Source organism: Pristis pectinata, chromosome 2 (assembly GCF_009764475.1).
Source record: "Pristis pectinata isolate sPriPec2 chromosome 2, sPriPec2.1.pri, whole genome shotgun sequence".
Lineage (NCBI taxonomy): Eukaryota > Metazoa > Chordata > Chondrichthyes > Rhinopristiformes > Pristidae > Pristis > Pristis pectinata.
In genome coordinates this window covers 136,111,836-136,136,391 of record NC_067406.1, presented here as the reverse complement: position 1 = coordinate 136,136,391, position 24,556 = coordinate 136,111,836, and the positions used below count along the sequence as shown (strand labels likewise).

At 43.1% G+C, this 24,556-nt stretch overlaps 1 protein-coding gene across 9 annotated transcripts in view; it reads left to right on the top strand.

Moving 5' to 3' along the window:
- The window catches only part of fam13a (family with sequence similarity 13 member A), a 252,848-nt gene that overhangs the window by 67,488 nt on the left and 160,804 nt on the right, over nt 1–24,556 (top strand). For 8 of the 9 annotated variants that reach the window (XM_052009895.1, XM_052009890.1, XM_052009901.1 and 5 more), the window contains 2 exons: nt 2,718–2,889; nt 18,057–18,210. In XM_052009895.1, coding sequence (XP_051865855.1) covers nt 2,718–2,889; nt 18,057–18,210 — 326 coding nt within the window. The remainder of the gene's footprint in view (nt 1–2,717; nt 2,890–18,056; nt 18,211–24,556) is intronic. The other variant, XM_052009938.1, reaches the window with a different exon arrangement.

Below are 24,556 nucleotides of genomic sequence, written 5' to 3'. Positions count from 1 at the left end.
GGCAGATGGGATTAGGTCTCATTAGCTTAATTAGTTCGGTACAACATCGTGGGCCAAAGGGCCCGATGCTGTGCTGTACTATTTCTATGTTCTATTTCTGCTAAATGAATCGAAGATATACTTTGCTGTTGAAGTTCTATTGAACTGAATGGAACAGATCTCTGGAAGCAGAGTACAATATGTAGCTGCTATTATATTTAGGAACTAGCATACACGACCCAGGACAAACTTTCACCCTGATGTATCTTGCTGAATCCTTCATCTGAGGCCTTTCTATTTGTGCTCTGCCCCAAAACCCAGAGCAACAGACAATGGGGTGGGGGTGGGGGTGGTGCTTGTGATTGGTGAGGGAGTTGGAGTCAGTTGCTGTCAGGGGTGAATGAAGGTGTTACCAGGAAACAAACCAGCGTCCAAAGCATTGGCTTTGTTGGATGTTTTACAGCAGTTCACATTAGGCTCTAATCCAACTCTGACTGAATGCCCAGCCCAGGAATCTCCACAATTGCTGAATAACCTGCTGGGAGTTCTAAACATTTCCTGTTTCTATGGACAGGACCCCATTAGGTGAACAGTCTCCCTTTCAGTCACTCTGTCAAGCTACAGATACTCATTTCTTTCATTTCCAGTGTATGCCAAACCCACAGGAAACAGACATACAGGTTCTGCCCCAGGTTCCCTTGGACTCTTTACCTCTCGCTGTCTTGGTGTAGCAGCCAGCATAATCCAAGACCCCACCCACCCGGGTCATTCTCTCTTCTCTCCTCTTCCATCGAGTAGAAGATACAGGTGCCTGAGGACATGTACCACCAGACTTAAGAACAGCTCCTACCCCACATGATAAGACTATTGAACAGTTCCCTTATACAATGAATGGACTCTGACCTCATGATCTACCTTGTTGTGACCTTGCACCTTATTGCACTGCACTTTCTCTGTAGCTGTGACACCTAACTCTGTACTGTTATTGTTTTTACCTGTACTACATCAATGCACTCTGTACTGACTCAATGTAACTGCACCGTGTAATGAATTGACCTGTATGATCGGTTTGTAAGACAAGTTTTTCACTGTACCTCGGTACAAGTGACAATAATAAACCAACACCAATACCAATACAAATGCCTGACTTATATAAGTATGGACGAGCGGTGGGAGGCTGGTGGGAAGGATTTGCCGGCTGCAGGCATCTTCTGCCAGGTGGGAACTTGCGGCAATATCTTTGCATCTTGCAGAGAAATCTGAATGGTTGGGTTAAACTCCTTGGTTTAACTACACTTTGCCCTTGGTTGGCTTGTGTTTTTATTTAAATATATTGCCGGGTCTCTGACTTGCGAAATGTTCGGGTTACAAACAGCTCTCAGGAGCGGAACCCTGGGAGGACCTGTATTAATGGTGGTGTCGCTTGCCGCTTGTGGGCTCTTCCTGCACCATGTTTCCACGCCTTACAACAATGGCCGAGCTTTATTGGATGTAAAATATCTTGAGTCATTGTGTGAACGGGAAGGACACTGTAAAAAGTTAGATAAAGTAAGACGGAAGGAGACTTAGTCATAGAATTATACAGCATGGAAACAGGCCCTCCGGCCCAATTCATCCATGCTGACCAAGATATCTATCCGAGCCAGTCCCATTTGCCTGCGTTTGGCCCATATCCCTCTAAACCTTTTCTATTCATGTACCTGTCTAAATGTCTTTTAAGTGTTGTAATGGTACCTGCCTCTACAGCTACAGCCTACCCACCAACCCCTGTGTGGAAGTGTTTCCCCTCAGGTCCCTTTCAAATCTTTCCCCTCTCACCTTAAATCTATATCCTTTAGTTTTAGACTCCCCTACCTTGGGAAAAAGACCTTATCTATACCCTCAGATTCTGTATGGTCACCCCTCAGCCTCCTACACTCCAAGGAAAAAAAGTCTCGATCTATCCAGCCTCTCCTTATAACTCAAGCCCTCCTGTCCCGGTGACATCCTCATGAATCTTTTCCACACCCTTTTCAGTTTAATGATATCCTTCCTGCAGCTGAGCGATCAGAACTACACACAATACTCCAAGTGGTCTCATCAATGATTTGTACAGTTGCAACATAGTGTCCCAAATCCTGTACTCAGTGCCCTGACTAATGAAGGCAAGCATGCCACATGCCTTCTTCACTACTCTGTCTACCTGTGTCACCACTTTCAGGGAACCATGTACCTGCACCCCTAGCTCTCTCTGTTCTACAACACTCTCCAGGGCCCTACCATGTAACGTGTCAGTCCTGCCCTGGCTTAAATGCAACACCTTGCACTTGTCTGAGTTAAATTACATCTGCCATTCCTTGGCCCACTTCCCCAGTTCGTCTTGTATGGAGGATAATCATCAGCTGAGAAAGGGACAGGAGACCTGGCTTCTCTCCTGGCTGTGTCAAGCAATCCGAATGCAAATCGTTTTAATTAACAGCGCAGGGTTCCAGTGATTTTGCTCAAAATGGAAATACAGGACAGCATGGAAACAGAATAATGATGGCATTCAAGGGGGAACTGAATAGGGACTTGACGGGAAATTATCAGCGGGAAGTGGGACTGACAGGATTGCTTCATCGGAACTCAGCATAGTTTCGATGGGTGTTAGCAATCCTAAGATTCAATAACAAGGCCAGCAGGGAAGTGTATATATATATTTCTCTTTATTTACACTTTTACTCAAGCTCAAAGAATGTGCTTTCTCATTTACATTCCAGACCACAGCGGAAATCGGGAAGAATTACAAGGGCTTCTGAAGCAACTCCCAGAAGTTAATTACTGTCTGCTGAAGTTTCTGTGCCATTTTCTGACCCTGGTTGCTGCAGAGCACAGGAGTAATCGGATGACTATTTCCAACCTTGCCACCGTCTTTGGTCCAAATGTATTTCAGTAAGTCGGGTAGAAAGCTCTCACTTCGAAACATTCCTGTTAACTGTTTCGATCACAGAAGGAACATGGTTTAGAACATAGAACACTACAGCACAGTACAGGCCCTTCGGTCCACAATGTTGTGCCGACATTTTATCCTGCTCTAAGATCTATCTAACCCTTCCCTCCCACATAGCCCTCCATTTCTCTATCATTCATGTACCTATCTAAGAGTCTCTTAAATGTCCCTCTTGTATCTGCCTCCACAACCTCTGCCGGCAGTGCGTTCCACACACCCACAACTCTCTGTGTAAAAAAACTTACCCCTGACATCCCCCTTATACCTTCCTCCAATCACCTTAAAATTATGTCCCCTCGTGTTAGCCATTGTCACCCTGGGAAAAAATCTTTGACTGTCCACTCGATCTATGCATCTTATCATCTTGTACACCTCTATCAAGTCACCTCTCATCCTCCTTCTCTCCAAAGAGAAAAGCCCTAGCTCACTCAACCTATCCTATCCATTAAATGCCTCTAAATTGTAAGAGTTACAGTGGTTAGTTTTTAATTGGACTCCCTGGCCGGCAATTGTTAGACAGCCTTGTTAATTCTTGTTTCCCTGGCTTTAAAGACAGGAAATTTCAAAATTGGGTATATGTGGCACAAGGTCACAACTTGAACCCATTGGATTACTAGCCAAGGGATTGATTGAGTTCAATGGTTTCCTTGACTTTTGCAGTCATCTATACTTATATCTCTAAGAGCCAATGGCTGGTGGAATTCTGCAGTCATTTATCCTGGTTTCCTCCAAGATGTATGAATCATAAATATATAGAAAAGTGGGACGTGGTATTGCATAGACATCGTACTCCACTTTCTGAAGTTCAGGTTCATCAACTTCAGTGGGTCCAAGTTCTAGCACAGAGTTCAATGCCAAAAGTTGCCTCATTCAGTGTGTTAAGCACCCTACACAGGATGAACTTATCAGTTGAAAATGCTGGGAATACTCAGCAGGTCAAGCAGCAGAGAAACAGAGTTAACGCTTCAGTTCCAAAGTGAAAGGTTCTGGCGAAGGGTCTGCAACCTGAAACATTAGCTCTGTTTCTCTTTCTGCAAATGCTGCCTGACCTGCCTGGTGTTTCCAGCATTTTCTGCCTTTATTTCAGATTTCCAACATCCGCAGTATTTCACAGGATGAGTTCATACCCCTTCAACCTTCCTGATGATATCAGGCCTTGGAAGAGGCTAAGTCACGACTGTAGGGGGGATTAACAAGTTCCCAGACATCTAAGCAGAGCACACTGGTGGAATTAGCAATGGCAAATGGATTCCAGTTCAAAAATTTTCAAGGCAGTACATCTGGAGTCAAAGCAATGCAGTTGTGTGCTTTGGAGAGGGGAGACCTTTAGCAAAAGTCCTGTTCAAATGATTTGTATCAAATCAAGTGCATAGGGCATTTACTTTAAACTTGGAATCATGTAAAACATTATTGGTAGGGCCTCATTTGACATATTGTTTTAGCTTTATAATAGACAATAGACAATAGGAGCAGAAGTAGACCATTCGGCCCTTCGAGTCTGCACCGCCATTTTGAGATCATGGCTGATCCTCAACAATCAATATCCTGTTCCTGCCTTGTCCCCATATCCCTTGATTCCCCTATCTATAAGAAACCTATCTAGCTCCTTCTTGAAAGTGCCCAGAGAATTGGCCTCCACTGCCCTCTGAGGCAGTGCATTCCACAAATTCACAACCCTCTGGGAGAAGAAGTTTTTCCTCACCTCTGTCCTAAATGGCCTAGCCCTTATTCTTAAATCATGCCCCCTGGTCCTGGACTTCCCCAACATCTGGAACATATTTCCTGTCTCTATCTTGTCCAATCCCTTAATAATCCTGTATGTTTCAATCAGATGTGGATACAAAGAGCAAGGCCTCAGAATGTAGGAGGAAGACTCAGCAAAGGTGACCTTTGGAAGGAGCTTGTTCAGCAGAGGTATAGTGTTAATGCTCAAGTAAAACTGTTATCAGGAGAACCAACGCACATAGTACAGTTAACAATGGAGATTAAATGATTCTCCTCTCCCCAGGGAGTTTATCTACAGAAAGAACTAGATAAGTCTTTTGTTGAGAAGGGGATTAAAGGTTATAATGATAAGTACAGGAGAGTTGATTGAATGTTGCACATGACACAGTTGTCTTTGGGATGTTGAAACCATAGCTAAAATAGTCCTGAAATTCAGTGAGGGAGTGTGTCACCGCATCTTCCATTGTATCCTGCTCTGTCTCTTGGGGTGTTCTGGGGATTGCTACTGATAGTTAGGAAACTGGGATACACTGCCATAAAATTGCACTGTTTCCATGTGTAAAACATCCCAAAGTGGACAAAATTTGGCAACAAGCTACATAAGAAGATAATGGAACAGGTGACCAGAGGCATGGTCAATGGGATCAGTCCAACAAAGAAAGTGAGGTAAAAATGGGGAGGTTTGGGGGAAAACTACAGAGCTTCGAGTCTTGACATCTGATGGCGCAGCTTCCAGTGGTGGAAGGTCTGAACCCACAGATGCTCAGAAGGCCAGAAATGGGGTACACAAATATCTGGGAGGATCAGGAGGTTACGGCAGTGGGGAGAAAGGTGAGGCCATGGAGGCATTTGAAAACAAGAGTGAGAATTTGAAATCAAGGTGATGTTTGATCAGGAACCAGTGCGGGTCAGTGAACAGTGGGGTGATGGCTAAACAGGACTTAGTACAAGTCACAGGGAGACACAGGGCAGGAGAGTCACAGGGCAGGAGAGACAGAATGCAAGGCAAGACTGTCAAACGCAAGGCATGAGATTCAAAACACAAGGCAAGAGAGACAGAACGCAGGACAAGAGAGACAGAACGCAGGACAAGAGAGGCAGAACGCATGACGAGAGAGACAAAACGCATGACAAGAGAGACTAAACGCATGACAAGAGAGACAAAACAAGAGGCAAATCGCACAAGAGAGACAAAACGCATGACAAGAGAGACAAAATGCACAAGAGGCAAATCGCACAAGAGAGACAAAACGCATGACAAGAGAGACAAAACGCATGACGAGAGAGACAAAATGCACAAGAGGCAAATCGCACAAGAGAGACAAAACGCATGACAAGAGAGACTAAGGGTAAGATGCAGATAAAACACAAAACAGATAAAGCACAAGACAGAGGAAGAGAGACAGGAGCAAGATACAGGTGCAGCATACAGAGACAATCATAGAGACAAGAGATACAAGACACTGAAATTCAGAAAAACACAGACAGCATTTCACGATGACCTCTGTAGTAACAGTTTCAGAACCTATTTGTGGATTTCAAACCGATGACGGAACTTTTTAAATATTAAATTTATCTCCTGTGATTTCATACAATTACCATAGCGAGGTTGCATAAAATTGCCTATTGAAACTTCTGTCTGTGCTGGAGTGATCTTTGTGACAGTAAATGCCAGGCTCTATGAGAAGGAAGTGATGCTTAATAAGCTGATAAAGTAGGTTGGGTCAATTTGGTTTTATCTCGTTCCATTTTTCCTAATTACCAACTGGGCTGGGGGTAGAAAACCAGTTTCAATTTAAGAATAAAGGACAAAGTATTACCTCGCAAACTGGTATAAATTAATAATGTTACTATATGGTGTTTTTGTTTAAGCTGCTGATTGAATCTCTCACCATCTCCAGCAGAACAGGGGTTTTGACCCAAACTGAAGGTTGAACTGGAAACAGGGATTTAAAGCAATTTTATCAGTGTAACAATAAAAAGAATTTGGGAACATAATTCAGGTGGCACGGTGGATCAGGGGCAGCCTTGGATTAAGGATCACCTTAAATTATCTAATCTCATAACCCTCCAACATATCTGCCCAAAGTCTGACTTCTTGCTCATCCCTGAAGTCTGTTGCTCCAGCACTAGTGGTTGATCCTTCACCAGACCAGGCCCTAATCTCTGGAAGTCCCTCCCGAAGCCTTTTCACTTACTACTTCTCATTAACCACACACCTTTGGTCACCTGGCCTGATCTCCTTACGTGGCTTCATGTCAGTTTTTTTATTTGATAAACCTACTGTGATGCACCATGGAATCTCCCCACCATGTTAAATGTGCGATAGAAGTGTAAGTTGTTGTTAAAAGCTGAGAAATCCTTGAACTGGGCCTTTCAGTGAGTGGCGATGCCTCTAGCTATGGCTAACTTGCTCTTTCTCTCTATGACAGAACTGGCCATTTCTGCTTGTCATCCATGTCTGATTTTGCATTCTTCTCTCTCTACTATCACAGCTTAGCCTGCTGTGATATCCCACAGCCCTGCCATTAGCAACACAACATGGATGAAGAAGCATAATTTGCCTCCAAATGCCACATTTACCCATTTGTTCTCACCCTATCGGACATATTCCCTTTGTTCTACCCATCTCTTTCCCTCCTTCTCTGCTCCTGGATAACTTGTTTTCTCTTTTTCCCGATTATGATGAAGGGATTTTGGGCCTGAAACCTTTCCTCTGTTTCTCTCTCCACAGGTGCTGTTTGAACTGCCGAGTGTTTCCAGTGTTTTCTATTTTTATTTCCGATTTCCAGCATTTTGATATTCCAGACTCTAACAGATTACTTCAAAAATTGCTTTTCTCTTGCATTGGAATAAGTAGTTATAGAGTCACAGAGCATAAAGCACGGATACAGGCCCTTCAGCCCAACTAGTCCATGCCGATCAGGTTGTCCACCCAGCTAGTCCCAATGATTGATTGATTGATTTCTTTGTTAGTCACATGTACAACAAAACACACAGTGAAATACATCTTTTGCGTAGTGATTTGGGGGGCAGCCCGCAAGTGTCTCCACTCTTCTGGCACTAACATAGCATGCCCATAACTTCCTAACCTGTACATCTTTGGAATGTGGGAGGAAACCAGAGCACCCGGAGGAAACCCACAGAGACACGGGGAGAACGTACAAACTCCTTACAGACAGTGGCCAGATTTGAACCCGGGTCGCTGGCACTGTAAAGCATTATGCTAACCACTATGCTACCATCCTGCATTCTAAATAAAAAGCTTTGCTATTTTTTCCAGTTCAGGAAAACATATTGAGAAATCTTGCACCTCAAGACCAGTGATAACAGGACACTTTGCAATTTCACCAAAAGGTGGAAGTTCTTGCCAGTGTAGATGAGGAGTGCAGTTGTTCTTGATCTCCCTCTCTCTCTTTCTCCTGTCCTTGATTTTTGACCTTAACTTCACACCACCAGGTCTCCTTTCATCTGGGTAGAGATGGCCAGTAGTTAAACCACATTAAAATTAGAGACTCACTCTATTTTAAGACGCTCTAGGTCACTGAAGGTATTTTATTCTTGCTCAGATCTGGTCAACAAAAGCTGCAGAGGAGGAACAGAGAGGTCTGCAGCCCCTCAGAGATATTCCCTTTGATCCCATCCCCACTCACCTGCCCTCATTGCAACTTAACACACACTTTGTCTTCTCACTTGAAAAATAAAAAATAAACTGCAAATGCTGAAAATCTGAAATAAAATCAGAAAATGCTGGAAACACTCATCAGATCAGGCAGCATCTGTGGGAAGCAAAACAGAGTTAATGTCTTCGACCTAGCTGTTTCTCTCTCCACAGATGCTGCCTGACCTGCTGAGTGTTTTCAGCATTGTCTCTTTTTATTCGACTACTCACTTTTCTGATTCTGATGAAGAGTCCTTGACTTGAAACGCTGACTCTGTCTCTATCCCCGCTGACGCTGCTTGACCTGCTGAGCAACTCCAGCACTCTCTGCTTCTACTTCGGATTTCTAGCATCTGCAACATTTTGCTCCACATAAGTTGTGGTGGCACTGCAGAATGCATAGGTCCCAGATCTAAGAGAATATGCCTTGGGATTTTTTTTCCAGGAAAGAGACAGATAAGGATGATGTGAGAGATGTGTTTAAAATTATCCTTTAATAATTTTAATGGTATAGGTCTGAAGATATGACTGGAGGACTAGGTCTAAGATAGCCATTAATAAGTTCAGTGGGGAATTGGCAAACTTCTTTTAAGCAAAGGGTGATTGGAATGTAAAACCTCCTGGCCCAGACAGAGTCATCGAGTCATACAACACAGAAACAATCTCTTTGGTCCAACTTGTCCATACCGACCAAGGTATCCCTCTGAGCTAGTCCCATTTGCCTGCGTTTGGCCCATATCCCTCTAGGCCTCTTACATATACCTGTCCAAAAGTCCTTTAAACATTGTAATTGCATCTGCCTCTACAGCTTCCTCTGGCAGCTTGTTCCATATACCCACCACTCCCTGTATGAAAAAGTTGCCCGTCAGGTCCCTTTTAAATCTTTCCCCTCTCACCTTAAACTTGTGTCCTCCAGTTTTAGGTTTCCCTACGCTGGGAAAAAGGCTGTGACCATTCACCTTATTTATGCCTCTCATGATGTTATATAGTGTACCTCCATAAGGTCAACCTTCAATCTTCTCCGCTGCGAGGAAAAAAGTCCCAGCCTATCCAGCTCTCCTTATAACCCACGCCCTCCAGTCCTGGTAACGTCCTCGTGAATCTTTTCTGCACCCTTTCCAGCTTAGTGACATCCTTTGGGCTATAGATTGAGGTAAAGAATGTAAATTCGTTTAAAGGAAGGATAGATAAACACATGGGTGAGAATAGGATAGAAAGATATGGGGAGACTCATGTGAGGATGGGTAGGAGAAGGTATGTAAATGCTGCCACCTGGCAGATGGGCCAAGTGGACTCTTTCTGTGCTGTAAATTCAATGTAATTCGTCTATTACTCTTCTTCACTAAAAGCCCCAAAGTCTGCACATTTATATTTATCATTTATCATTTTTAATGAAAGATCATTGATCTGAAACCTTAACTCTATTGCTCTCAGCATTAATGCTGCTTGATCCACTGAGTGTTTCCAGCATTTACTGTTTTTATTTATCTTCTGAATGTTTGCTAGGTGGAGATTGAACCAAGACTATTACTGTATTCACCATTATTGCGGCACTTTATAATGACCTTCAAATGCATCAAACATTTTCCTGCCAACAATGATGCTGTTAATGAAGAATTTCTGACTCTGGTGATGCCTTCTAGATAGGAAGCAGACTTAGGAGAACCATTTCTGGAAATGATTGCTTTGTTGTCTTGCATTTTGAGTCAGTAGGTCGTGGGTTCAAGACCCATCCAGGGACTTGATATAAAATAGGCTGACAATCAAGTGGGGTGCTAGGAGCCTGGTGCACTGTTAGAGGTAGCGTTTTTTGGAGGAGTCATTGAATCAAAGCCCCATCTCCTCGGTTGATTGAATGTATAAGATCCCATGTCACACTCCACAATAGGGCAGGAGGATTTTCTCTGCTGTCATGGCCAATATTTATCCATGAGCAGTCATCACTAGGATTGCTTTGGGAGGGAGCTTGCTGCTGGCTGGTTGTAATTCCTCCATTGTGATAACCTGGCTTCAAAGACAATGCACTTCTTTGGCACTTCATCAGTGCAGTGGCGCAGCCATTAGAGTTCCTGCCTCACAACAGCACTCTGCCTCTGCTATCATGGTTCATCCCTGATGCCTGGTGTTATCTGGAGTTTGCATGTTGTCTCTATGACCGCATGGGTTTCAAAGAACAGAGAACATTACAGCACAGTACAGGCCCTTCCGCCTACAATGTTGTGCCGACATTTTATCCCGCTCTAATATCTATCTAACCCTTCCCTCCCACATAGCCCTCCATTTCTCTATCATTCATGTGGTTATCTAAGAGTCTCTTAAATGTCCCTAATGTACCTGCCCCCACAACCTCTGCAGGCAGTGCGTTCCACTGTGTAAAGAAACTTACCTCTGACATCCCCCTTATACCTTCCTCCAATCACCTTAAAATTATGCCCCCTTATGTTGGCCATTTTTGCCCTGGGAAAAAGTCTCTGACTGTCCACTCGATCTATGCCTCTTATCATCTTCCTCTGGGTTTCCTCTGGGTGCTCCAGTTTCTTCCCACGTCCCAAGAACATGAAGGTTGGTAGGTTAGTTAGCCACTATAAATAGCCCCTAGTTTATGGGTGAATGATAATACCTGAGAAGTCTTGATGGGAATGTAGGGAGTATAGGTCACAGAGAAAATTAGTGGAGGAATGGGATTGATCTGTGAGCTGACATAGACTCAACCAGCCTAAATGTCATAAGGAAATATGGGTAAATCCCTTCAGGATGTTTGAGGTTGTTGAAAAATCAGTGATTCTAAATGGACTTTTCAAAAATAATTTTGATAATCCAACACATTTTTAAAATTCAAGTGAAAGACATCAAACCATTCTTTAAAAATATTTTCATTAAAGGTTAAAATTCTGATGGGATGAGTTGCCTCCAACACAAATGAGAAGCTGTGGCTTGTTGATCAATTGGAATCATCAGAAAATAACGATGCCTGATCAACGGTGATCAGAAGCATGTTCACACTGGAGGATTCCAAAAGGGCCCCTTTACCAGAAGGATTGGTCAGCAAACACAGAGAGTGGGCACTTGCCTTTCCATTGGCCTTCAGGCTCAGTACCGTGTCTTTTCTGCTTTGCTGTGGTCAAGAGGAGAGTTTTCGTGCCAAGCAAGTTACAGCCATTGAAGCATCAAAATGGAAAACATACCAACTAACGTGTGCATCTTACAGTATATGATCTGCTATAAGTTAAATAACCCAGTACAATACAGTCAGAAAATACTCAACAGATCAGATAGCAATGTGGAGAGTAAAACAGAATTAAGGCTTCAGCATTCAATGTTTTTATTTCAGATTTCCAACATCAGTGGTTTTTTACTTTGTTTTCTTTATTCTGCCTCAGAGAGACACAGCAATTATCCCTTTGTCGTAGGGTTAATCTCCTGAACATCCCTTTCTAACACAGGGAGCACCACCAACACAAGAGAAGCAGCAGTGCACAGAGAATGTCAATCATATAATCTAGGCACCCAGGCGTGGGTGAAGTGTGCCCTTGCTTGCCACCCAGATATCAAGATATTGTAAAAGTAAAAGTCATCAGTGGTGTATAAACAATCCAGTTTACAAGTAAAACACAACCTTATGTTACTATTTCACATGGATGGAACATTGCGTTTGCATTAGTAATCATTTCTTGTGGAAATGCATAGAACAATTTTCTGTGACACCATCAACGTTAAGGTGTGGGTGGGTAAATACACTCTTCTGAACCACCCAGTATGCTCCATATGAGACTCTCCATGTACGTCTAGTCCAGGTAGTGTGTCCATTGCCACAGAACTGGCCACATCTCTTCAAAGTAAGCCCTCATGTGCCAAACTCATTTCACTTCCCCTCCTCCCTCCACTGGTAACCCCACTGCAATACTCAACTGTCCTGAACTGAAGTGTCCATGTAGGTATGAGTTCCCAAATCACAGCTTTCAGACTTAGTGGAAAGAACACTCACTGAAACACAGTTGCCAACTGCGTTAAAAGGTTACCAGCCTCCCCCCCATTGACTCCATCTTCACATCCCGCTGCCTTGGGAAAGCAGCCAACATAATCAAGGACCCCGGTCATTCTCACTTCTCCCCCCTCCCATTGGGCAGAAGATACAAAATCTTGAGAACACGTACCACCAGGCTCAAGGACAATTTCTATCTTGCTGTTATAAGACTCTTGAATGGACCTCTTATACGATAAAGATGAACTCTTGATCTCTCAATCTACCTGATCGCGGCCCTTGCACCTTATTTGTCTACCTGCACTGCACTTTCTCTGTAACTGTAACACTATATTCTGCATTCTGTTTTCCTTTGGTACTACCTTGATGTACTTATGTATGGAATGATCTGGATGGCATGCAAACAAAAGCTTTTCATTGTATCTCAGTACATGTGACAATAATAAACCAATTACCACTTACCAATGGCAAACAAATATGGCAGCTCACTCCCTTTTCTGCAGCAATAGTTAATTTAATCAACTGGACAAGTGGATGTCCCTTTCTCTATAACCAGCAAACCTCACATTAGTTTTAATGCACCTGGGTTTTTCTTTGGAAATGTTGCGCCTCATTCATCTGACTGTCCGGTCTTATTGCATCTCCAAGGAATGGAGTACATTTTCTTTTTGAAGTTTCTTAGGAAGTGTACCTGTAGAGAGGGAATGGAACAGTATTTAATAAAAATGAAGATTTGCCTCAAGGAAATTCAGCAACAGAGTTCGATCATTAGATCATTCTGGCATTGTTTTGGCTTATAAGGACCGTTCATAATCTTGAAGTCCCAACCATATTGCAATTGATGGACACTTCATTACTATGCTAATTTATTATAGAGTTACCAATTTGCATATGAAGGGTCCCACTATTAGGGAATTGGTAATTGGTTTATTATTGTTACATGTACTGAGATACAGTGAAAAGCTTTCGTTTTCATGCCATCCAGACAGATCATAAGTACATTGAGGTAGAAAATTAAAAAATAGTGCAGAATATACAGTAGTGTGACAGTTACAGAGAAAGTGCAGTGCAGGTAGACAGATAAAGTGCAAGGGCCATGACGATGTAGATTGGGAGATTAAGAGTTCATTTTTATTGGAATTGGTTTATTATTGTCACATGTACAGTGAAAAGCTCAGTTCTACAAGCTATCTACATAGATCAACTCATAAGTACATCAAGGTAGTACAAGGGAAAAGCAATAACAGAATGTATAATTTTGTGTTACAGTTACAGAGAAAATGCAGTGCAGGTAGATAATAAGGTGCAAGGGCCATGGCAAGGTAGATTGAGAGATCAAGAGTTCATCTTTATCATACAAGGGGTATGTTCAAGAGTCTTCTAACACGGGATAGAAACTGTCCTTGAACCTGGTGGTACATGTTCTCTAGCCTTTGTATCTTCTGCCTGATGGGAGGGGGGAGGCGTCCTTGATTATGTTGGCTGATTTTCCAAGGAAGCAAGAATTGATTATGTTGGCTGGATTCCTGAGGCAGCAGAAAGTGTAGACATAGGCAATGGAGGGGACGCTGGTTTTTGTGATGGTCAGGGCTACATTTAAAACTCTGCAATTTCTTGTGTTCTTGGGCAGAGTGCGGTAATTAATTGATTTTAGTAATACTGGTGGAGGGATAAATATTGGCCAGGACCCCAGGGACAACTCCCTTTTTCCTCTGCAAAACAGTACTATTGAATCTTTTACATCCAGCCAAGAGGGCCTCAACTTAAATTCTTATGTGAAAGACTGCATATCTTCATGGTGTAGAAGCCCCTCAGTACTGCACTGCAGTGGTGGCCTGGATTACACACTCGAGCCTTGTTAAAGCTCCACACCAGTCAACAGCCTCAAATGACAGATTATTCACTGCTCCTTACCTGCTAACACTACCTGCATGAGCTCCAGTGATCTGATTCTTATGTTATTAATGCTGGCAGTGGAAATATTGCTTTACTGGGATAATGATAGCTTATATTTATGTATCTTGTTATCACTTGGTTATCTGATTGCAAAGCAATGGAAATTATCTGGAGGTAAAAGACTGTAATTAATATATCAATAAGCTGAAGCCAACTTGGTACTGATCCCCGAATATAAAAAGTATTTCCTTTGGTGAAAGGTATCATGAATGAGGAGATACAGTCTTAAGATTAGATCCAGTTCATTGGTCAGTGGAATGAGGAAGCTCTGTTCCTTCAAGAAGAGCAGTGGAAATCAGGGGACTTCTTTCTTCAAAAGGCTGTGGGATGTAGGTCAGTTGAAATTTTCAAGGTCCAACATTTCAAGGCTGGACCAACCTAACAAGCCAGTGGCAGAACTATCCTTATCCTTGATGTGTAATCAGACTCTCCAGTTTGTGACTGGCAGATTGTTGTTGGGAAAGGCCACCAAGTATCTTGGAGTAAGTGAGTTGAAGAATGGGTCAATCACTGCTGGAAAAATTATCCCTGAACTCTCTTGTTTTAATGAATAAATGGAGACCAACTACCCACACAATGATGCTCCTTAATATATTAAATGTTCACACAATGCACATCTGGCAGTTTTTCTCATTGTAAATTCCCATGTCCACATTTACTGTTTTATTGTGAATCTGACAGATTGTAATTACATCTTCCCTCCCAGTAAAGGTGCCACCACTGGCTGGAGGATGCAGTTGCAGCATGATAAGTTTACATAAGTGTATAATCGTGACCGCAGGAAATATTAAACTCAGGGAAAATCTCATGAGACTGAATTGTAATTCAGTCCTTTTATTTATTGTCGTCACTGCTGTGAAAGATTAGTAGACATCCACAGAAAAAAAGATGTAAGTAGCCTTAAAGTAGGACTTTTGTCAACACACACTGGTCTGATAACTTCCCCCCTACCCCCCACCCCCCCACCTCAACTTCACATGAAGACAATACGGTGTAATGCAATGGCAGATTGTAGCAGTACACAGCACACTAACTATAAAAGGTTAATTATTTTATTGACCTAAGGAGATATTAATGAGTGTGCATATTGTAGTAAACATTGTTCTAATTGATAATCTAACTGATAATGACTGCACTAATCTTCAAATAGACATTGGTGAGAATATGTATGCTGTATTGAGAGCTTCTTACGCAAAAAGGGTATACTTGCTATTGTGGGAAGGGAGTGATGATTTACTGGGCTGCTTCGTATGAGGAGTGGTTCAGTGGGCTAGGTACATATTCTTCAGAGTTCAGAAGAATGAGAGGCAACTTCTTTGAAAATTATAAAACTGTTAAAGGGTTTAACAGGGTAGATAGAGGAAAGTTTCCCCGGTTAAGGAGTCTACAACTAGGGGCTGCAGTCCATGGATTTCTCTATCCATCTTCAATCAGTCAGGGCATTGAGTATAGGAGTTGGGATGTCATGTTGCAGGTTTGTGAGACCACACCTGGAGTATTGTGTTCTGTTTTGGTCACCCTATTATAGGGAATACATCATTAAACTGGAAAGAGTGCAAAGAAGATTTACAAGGATGTTGCCAGGACTCGAGGGCCTGAGTTATAGGGAGAGGTTGGGCAGGCTAGGACTTCATTCCTTTGAATGTAGGAGGCTGAGGGGTGATATTATAGAGGTGCACAAAATCATGAAGGATATAGATAGGGTGAATTCACTGTCTTTTTCCCAGGGAAGGGGAACTAAAAACTAGAGGGCATAGGTTAAAGCTGAGAGGTGAAAGGTTTAAAACAGACCTGAGGGGCAACTTCTACATGTAGAGGATAGTCCGTATGTGGAATGTGCTGCCAGAGAAAGTGGTTGAGGCAGGTACAATAACAACATTTCAAAGACATTTGGATAAACGTGGAAAGGAGGGGTTTCAAGGGATGTGGATCAAATGCAGCCAAATGTGACTAGCTTAGGTGGGCACCATGGTCAGCATGGACAAGTTGGGCTGAAGGGCCTGTTTCCATGCTGTACTACCCTATGACTCTATCCTGGAGGACTGAGGAGATTCTGTATTCAAAACTGAGGTTGGTAGATCTCTGGATATTAGAGGAACAGAGGGATATCGGGATAGGGGCGAAACTGGTATTGAAGTAGAAGATCAACCAGGACCTTGTCAAAAGGTGGAACAAGTACGAGGAGCTCCTGCTCCTGTAGTCTCCTGCTCCACTTTACATTCAGAATAAGACTGCTGCAGCTCTAATCCTGGTGTATTCATCAGTACATGAAAATCAAAAAGATGCAGGTGCTGGTAAAATGAAATAAAAACAGAAAATGCTGCAAATACTCAGCAGGTCAGGCCGCATCTATGGAAAGAAGGACGGAACTAATATTTAAGGTCAAAGAGCCTTCATCGAAATTTTCCAGTTCTGATGAAGGGTTTTGACCTGCATCTCCAACTCAGTTTCTCTTTCCACAGATGCTGCCAGACCTGCTGAGTGTTTCCGGCATTTAAGCTCACCCGAGAGCCAGCTGTCGGTATCTAACTGTTGTTCATCCATCTCCCTGCTGAATCACTATGCTCTGCAGCTACCATCAGGCAGGGGGTACAGAAGCCTGAAGTCCCACACCACCAGGTTCAGGAACAGTTACTTCCCTTCAACCATTTGGTTCTTGAACCAACTTGCACAACCCTAATCACTACCTCCGTATAGCGACACCATGATCATTTTGCACTACAATGGACTTTTTTTTGTTCTAATTGTGTTCTTTCTTGTATAATTTTGTTTAATTTATGCTTTTCTTGTGAATGTTGTGTCTATGATGCTATCTGCCTGTGATGCTGCTGCAAGTAAGTTTTTCATTGCACCTGTGCACACATGTACTTTTGCATGTGACAATCAACTCAACTTTGATTTTGACTTTGACTTTGAACTACATTAGTCCCCATTTTTGCACAGGCTTCATTTTAAAGTTCTCGTCCTCCTGTTTGAGCATCACCATGGACTCATTCCTCTCCATCTCTGCAACCTCTGCCAAGCTCTTGTGCTCCGTGCCTATGCTCTTGATCATTCTCCCTCTTCCTTTGCCTCAGCATTGGTGGATATACCCTGTGCTGCCTCATCAAAGTTCCCTGTCAAACCACCTCACTCCTCCATGGTAACCCATCCTTTATCAAGTTGTTCATCACTTGACTAATGTCTGCTTGTTGGGACTGAACTTAATTATTTCTGATTGTACTCCTGCGACGTTCTTTGAGGTATTTTGTCATGCTAAAGACACTGTAAAAATGATAATTGTTTTATCCTTTCGAAATTGTCCCATTATATTGATAGTGTCGTACAAGATCCATCAGTTCTAAAAGCAGAAATATATAACCAATGAGTCTGTGGGGACAGTTTATTCTGATTTTTTTTTGGTGTACTCTTACTGACAGTGGTTGTCATGGAGATAGCAAGGCCTTCTGATCACATCACATGATTTAAACTGAAGTGTTATTGTACTGTGGTTGAACAGTAATGAAATACCTTCTAACTTCCCTGCTTGCTTCAGTCAGATGGGATATCTTGGATTCAGGGAGTTGCCATTCCTGAGACTAGTAAAAAGTCCACAGCCAATCTGATAGCCAAATAGTTATGCATCACTTCAAATATTGTGATAAACACTATCAGTTCAACCAACAATTCATTACATGACAGTGATAATAATTTCCAGAGGGAGTCTCAAGTAAAACTGGAGGAGGAATGGTTAGCTAACCACGGTTTTGTTCTGCATTGTAACATTTGCTTTTCCAACCTGGCAGTGTTTCCCCTGGTTTTGAAGGAATTCAGGAGCAAAACATTTCCAACAAGCTGATGGCCTCACTGCTGGAGAACTACGACATCTTCTTTGAGACCATGGACAATATGGAAGCCCCACCTGGCACTAGCGTTCAAACAAGAATAATAACCGTGCAGGTAGGTGCCCGGGTATCATCCAGGTGATTAGATGGTTATGTTTACAGGGTGAGCTGAAGTATGTTGAGAAGAAGCTCATGGAACATGGACACCAGCATTGACCATTTGGGCTGAAATTTCATTTCTTATGCTGTACTCCCAGAATTGTAATTAAGCATCAGAAGAAAGTTGATAGATATCATCCCTTGGATCTCCTGTGGCTCTTTCAGAAGGTATTGGATTCATTCCTACTCCAGATACATGAGCACAAAAATCGAGATGGATTCTCCAGTGCACTATTAAGGAAGTGCTATCTCCCTGAAAGTGGCTGCACACGTTGATAGGGTGGTAAAGAAGGCATATGGCACGCTTGCTTTTAATAGTCAAGGCTTCGAGTTTAAGAGTCAGGAAGTAATGTTGCAGCTTTATAAAATTCTGGTTAGGCCGCATCTGGGGTATTGCATTCAATTCTGGTCTCCCCATTATAGGAAGGATGTCGAGGATTTGGAGAGGGTGCAGAAGAGGTTTACCAGGATGCTGCTTGGATTAGAGGGCATATGCTACAAGGAGAAGTTGGGAAAACTTGGGTTGTTTTCTCTGAAGCGGCGAAGGCTGAGGGGAGACCTGATAGAAGTTTATGAGATTACGAGAGGCATAGATAGAGTAGACAGCCAGAATCTTTTCCCAAGGGTAGAAATATCTAATGCTAGAGAGCATGTATTTAAGGTGAGAGGGGGTAAGTTTAAAAGACATGTGCGAGGCCAAGTTTTTTACACAGAGTGGTGGGTGCCTGGAATGCGCTGCCAGGGGTGGTGGTGGAGGCAGATACAATAGAGGCGTTTAAGAGGCTCTTAGATAGGCACATGAATGTACAGAGACTGGAGGGATAGGGACATTGTGTGGGTAGAAGGCATTAGCTTAGTTAGGCATTTAATTGCTGGTTTAAGTAGTTTGGCATAACATAGTGGGCCGAAGGGCCTCTTCCTGTGCTGTACTCTCCTATGTTCTATGCCAGTCAAAAGATTTTAGATGAGAAATTAAACTGAGGCTTTATCTTCTCTATCAGGTGGAGTTAAAATATTCCAATGCACAATTTCAAAGAAGAACTTATAAAAATAAAAAATGCTGGGAATAGTCAGCAGGTTGGGCAGCATCTGCAGAGAGAAAAACAGAGTTAAGGTGGATGATTTTTTGTCAAAACTGTGAAAAATGAGAAATCCAACATATTTTAAGTTGCAGAGAAGGGGGAGAAGAGAGGAGGACAGAGAGAATGTCCATGATAGGGTGAAGACCAAGGACGACTGAATGACACAAGCAGTGGTGGTGCTGGCTGAGAGAGGGTGGTACAGGATTGTTAACTGTTGTCGGTTTATGTAGAGGATGTGTAAATAAAGGGCAATGAATGAAAAAAGAGAGAAAGGAAACGGTATTGAAACTCGAAGAGAGAAAACACTGTAGAATCTGGGAACACTCACAGGTGAGGCAGCACCCATGGAGAGGGAAAACAGGATTAATATTTCAGGCGTCAGTGACTTCATAAGAACTAAATAAAGTTGTAAATGAGACAAGTTTAAAGGGGGAAAGGTAGAGAGAACAAAAGGAAATGTCAGTGAAAGGGTGGAGAGCAAGTGAGGCAAAATGACACAAGTGGTGGCTGCAGGTACCAAAGGTTGGTGAAGAACTAAAGGTACATCTGAAAGTTTAAACAGAAAGAGACAAGTGAGATCTGAAATCACCGGAGAAGAAGAAAGAATAAAAACAAGCAATGAAATATGAGCTACGAGGCTGGAATGGCTGGTTATTTGAAATTGTTGACTTTGATGTTGAGTCTAGAAGGCTGTAATGTGATGAGTTTGAAGGTGAGGTGCTGTTCATTGAACTTCATTGGAACAGTGTAGGTCACCAAATGTAAAGAGGGAGAATTGACAGGTCACTGGAAGCTCAGGATCACCCTTGAAAACTGATTGGATGTAAGATAAGATAAGATTTCTTTATTAGCCACATGTGCATGGAAACACATGGTGAAATGCATCTTTTGCGTAGAGTGTTCTGGGGGCAGCCCGCAAGTGTCACCACGCTTCTGGCGCCAAGATAGCATGCCCACAACTTCCTAACCTGTATGTCTTTGGAATGTGGGAGGAAACCGGAGCACCCGGAGGAAACCCATGCAGACACGGGGAGAATGAACAAGCTCCTTACAGACAGCAGCTGGCGCTGTAATAGCGTTATACTAACCGTTACACGATGTCTCCTGCAAAGCATTCCCCAATGTGTGTTTGCTTATCCCATTGTAGAAGACCACATCACGAGAATTAAGTATGATACAGTATATTGGGAGAAGTACAAGTGAATTGTTGATTCATCTCGAAGGAGTGTTTAGCTCCTCGTCTGTGGGGATATCCCACATTACACAGTGACTATGCTCTAGAAGTATTTTCTTGGGAATGTCCTGAAACAGCCAGGGACTTGATAAATGTAAACCTTGCTGTTCAGAAATACCAAATGTCAGTCTTGTGAGATGATTGAGGTACTGATTGTCATTGTTGGTGATAGACAGCCCTGAAATTAACTGGATGAAGTTCCCTCTTGCAAATGATAAAGATGCTTGCGAATCAGAACTCAGTTCTTATGGTAGGTTTGCCATGGCCAAAAGCTGCCCTACCTTGGCATCAAACCTGTAATCGACTCGGAGAGGCTGGTGCAGTTGGCTAGTTTGGCTACTTTGGAGGTCATTCTCGACAGGGTCTGCTGAATCTTAGTGGTGATATTCAGGTCTTGGATATCTTCTCGCATGATAGAGCTTCATTTACAGGTTGGGTTTAGAATTTGTTGGCTGTAGCAGCGTAGGAAGGAGGCTTTCCTCAGGGAAAGTCAGGGTGCAGTTGTCCCTTGAAGATATAGGAGATGACTAGCACCTTACAACAGTGACTGTGCTTTGAAATTATTTCCTTGGCAACGACCTGAAACAGCCAAGAAAGGCACTGTAATAAGCCACCAGGGTCAGCGAGACCTCACCAGAAAGGAATATTTTTAATATATTCACTTCTGGGATCTAAGAATTGCTGGCAAGGCTTTCATTTATTGTCCATTCCTAATTACCCTTGAGAGGGTGTTCATAGGCAGCCTTCTTGAACTACTGCAGTCACTCTGGTGAAGATACTCCCACAATCCTGAAGTGGAGAGAGCTCCAAGGTCTAGACCTTGCGATAATGAAGGACTGTAAATATATTTCCAAGTCAGGATGGTGTGTGACTTGGAGGGAAACCTGAAAGTGGTGGTGTTCCCATGGATGGTAGAGGTCATGGAAGGTGGTGTCAGAGTAACCTGAGTGAGTAACTTTTGTAGAGATTGTACAATTCCATCTATAGAAACAGATACTCATCTAAAAATTAGCCTGGTGTAGAAATTGAACAGTACTTTGACTCACTGGGAAGAGCTCATTTATTTCCACTCCAACGTTGTGTTTTAACCCCAAGGTCAGGAGAACACATTGCCTTGGACCCTTTGCAATGAGGTTGCCCTCAATCATGCTATAGATCCATAATTCGCTATCACTTGGAAGAGATTGACACTTGCTGAGGAAACTTTTCACCCAGGCGAAACTTGTTTCCAGATCTCGATCAGGGAGCAATCACTAAGTCACCTACAAGGACAAAATTGATGTTAAACTGAGATACTGGGTTATGCGGGATATCCAAAATTGCTTTTGGAAAGCAAAACTCATGTCAGTCTTCCAAGCCTTGCAAATAGGTTATACTCAGCAGTCGGCAACAACCAAGGTCACCTGTCATGGGTGGATTCAGGTGAAATTTTAAAACCTACAGAGGATTGTTTCAATCAACAGCCGTCTAATTGAAGATCATTACAGTGTGCTGACCTTTTGCATCCTTGTTTAATAAAGCTTTGCATCGAAGCAAGGAAGAGAAAGTAAGAACAGAGTAGGGAAAGGAGAGGTCTTTTTCTCCAAGCAAAGGAATCAGTGACAACATTTAAAGTGGTAGATGAGAGAGGGGTTGAAGAATTTGGTTTTAACCCAAGGAGTGCCAGGAGTCTGGAATTCACTTCCAAAGGTTTGTGGAGGTAAGTTCAAGTTCAAGTTTATTGTTATGGGCAGGAAATACCCAGGGTATAAATGCCATGAAAATTAGCTTTTTGCAGCAAAACGGAGACACAAGAAATTCTGCAGATGCTGGAATCAGCAGCAATACACAAAAAGTGCTGGAGCAACTCAGCGGGTCAGGCAGCATCCACGGAGGGAAATAAACAGTCGACGTTTCGGGCCGAGACCCTTCATCAGGACTGGAAAGGAAGAGGGCAGAAGCCGGAATAAGAAGGTGGGGGGGGGGAGGGGGAGGAGCACAGGCTGGCAGGGGACAAGTGAGTTCAGGTGATAGGCGAGTCCAGGTGAGAGGGGGAAGATAGTAGGTGGGGGAGGGGGAGAAGATGTAATAAGCTGAGAGGTGATCGGTAGAAGAGGCAAAGGGCTGAAGAAGAAGGAATCCGGTCGGAGAGGGCAGCAGCAGCACAGTACATTACAAACGTGACACACGTGGATTACATAAACTTAAATTAACATAAGTTATACATAACTTACCTGACAGAATAAACAAAAATAAACAAAACAGCATGAGTGCAACTTGAGGGGAATGCAGTCTGAGGTAGAATTAGGGTTTTTCAGGTGGGTTCAAGATCAATACAGAAACAGTTTGATAGTTAGTTACCTGATACGTTGAACTTCTTCTCAAACTGAATAAGCACATTAATACATAAACGCACTTTACCAGATATGACTATGTGGTGTTGATATGTTTTTAGTTTTTTAGAGATGCTTTTATAGACTATTTTAGATATTTATTACTGTTCTTTTTGTTGCACTGTTATGAGCTGGTGAGAAACAGTATTTCATTTTTTTGTGTGTATGTAAATACTCAGAGAAATGACAATAAAGTAAATCTTGAATCTTGAAGAACCTGACAGCAGTGGGGAAGAAGCTGTTGTTGAACCTTGAGGTGTGGGTCTTCAGGCTCCTGTACCTCCTGCCTGATGGCAGCAATAAGAAGATGGCATGGCCCAGATGGTGAGGGTCCCTGCTGATGGATGTCGCCTTCCAGAGACATCGGCTCTTTCAGGTGTCCTCGGTGGTGGGGAGAGCTGTACCTATGATGGAACTGGCAGAAACACTCGTCACACTTATAAAGTACTTGGAACACTCAGCAGGTCAGATGTTGCCTGTGAAGACAGAAACAGAATCGTTTGGGCTGATTTCTATTTCTCCCCACAGCTGTTGCCTGACTTTTTGAGGATTTCCAGCATCCTCAGTTTTTTTGTTAACCTCAGATTGCTAACATTAGCAGGATTGTGCTTTTGGTGCTGTAACTTACTGTCCTAAAGACTAAGGATCCAAACAGCTCTTGTTTTCTGATTGGTGTAAACCTTATGGACCAAGTAACCTCCTTCAGTGCCACAAACCTGCATAAGCAGGGCTGGGGAACTGTCTGTGGTTGGTTCTGTAGGGCTTAGTACATGATCCCTTGCTTAATATAATGGCTTGGACATCAATATAGGGACCATGGCCAAGAACTCATTGTGTCTGATAGTGAAGAAGGCGGTTCCAGGCTGGAGCAAGACTGCGATGGGTCGGTTAGTTGACACGGAGTCAGATAAGAACCAATAGTTATCATCTTAAAGTCAGATGCACCAGCGCTGGTCAAGATTTTAGACTGCAGCGCAGAAACAAGCCCTTCGGCCCATCGAATCTGCACTGACCATCAAGCACCCATTACAGCCATTTTATTCTCCCAACATTCCCAGCAACTCCCCCACCCTGCTAGATTCTACCACTCACCAACACACTGAGGAGGGGGGTGGAGTGGGGGGTCAGTTTACAGTGGCTAATTAACGTACCAACCCTTTGGGATGTGGGAGGAAACCGAAGCACCCAGAGGTTACAGTGAATGGGCATGGATATAACTGAGAGCTGAGATGCCTTCTGCTAAGAAAGTGAAGTACATGTCTAAATTTAGCACTAATTAATGAGAGGCCTCAGTGAGATTTCATTGACCTCAGAGGCAGTACAGAAAGACTCCAGTGATCCGGTACCCAACCATTCAGAAATCCCAATGGTTTGGCATCTAACTCACCAGATAACATTTGCCACATCCCCTTCCGACTTGTGGGGGCCTGTTTCCCACGCTCCCCTCCAAATCGCCGGGGCTCACTTCCCGTCCTTCCTTCCATGTCACCAGGTTCTGGTTCTTGTGCTTCCTTGCCGTTGCCCCATGAGACCATAAGATATAGGAGCAGAATTAGGCTGTTCGGCCCATCGAATCTGCTCCACCATTCAATCATGGCTGATTCTTTTCCAACC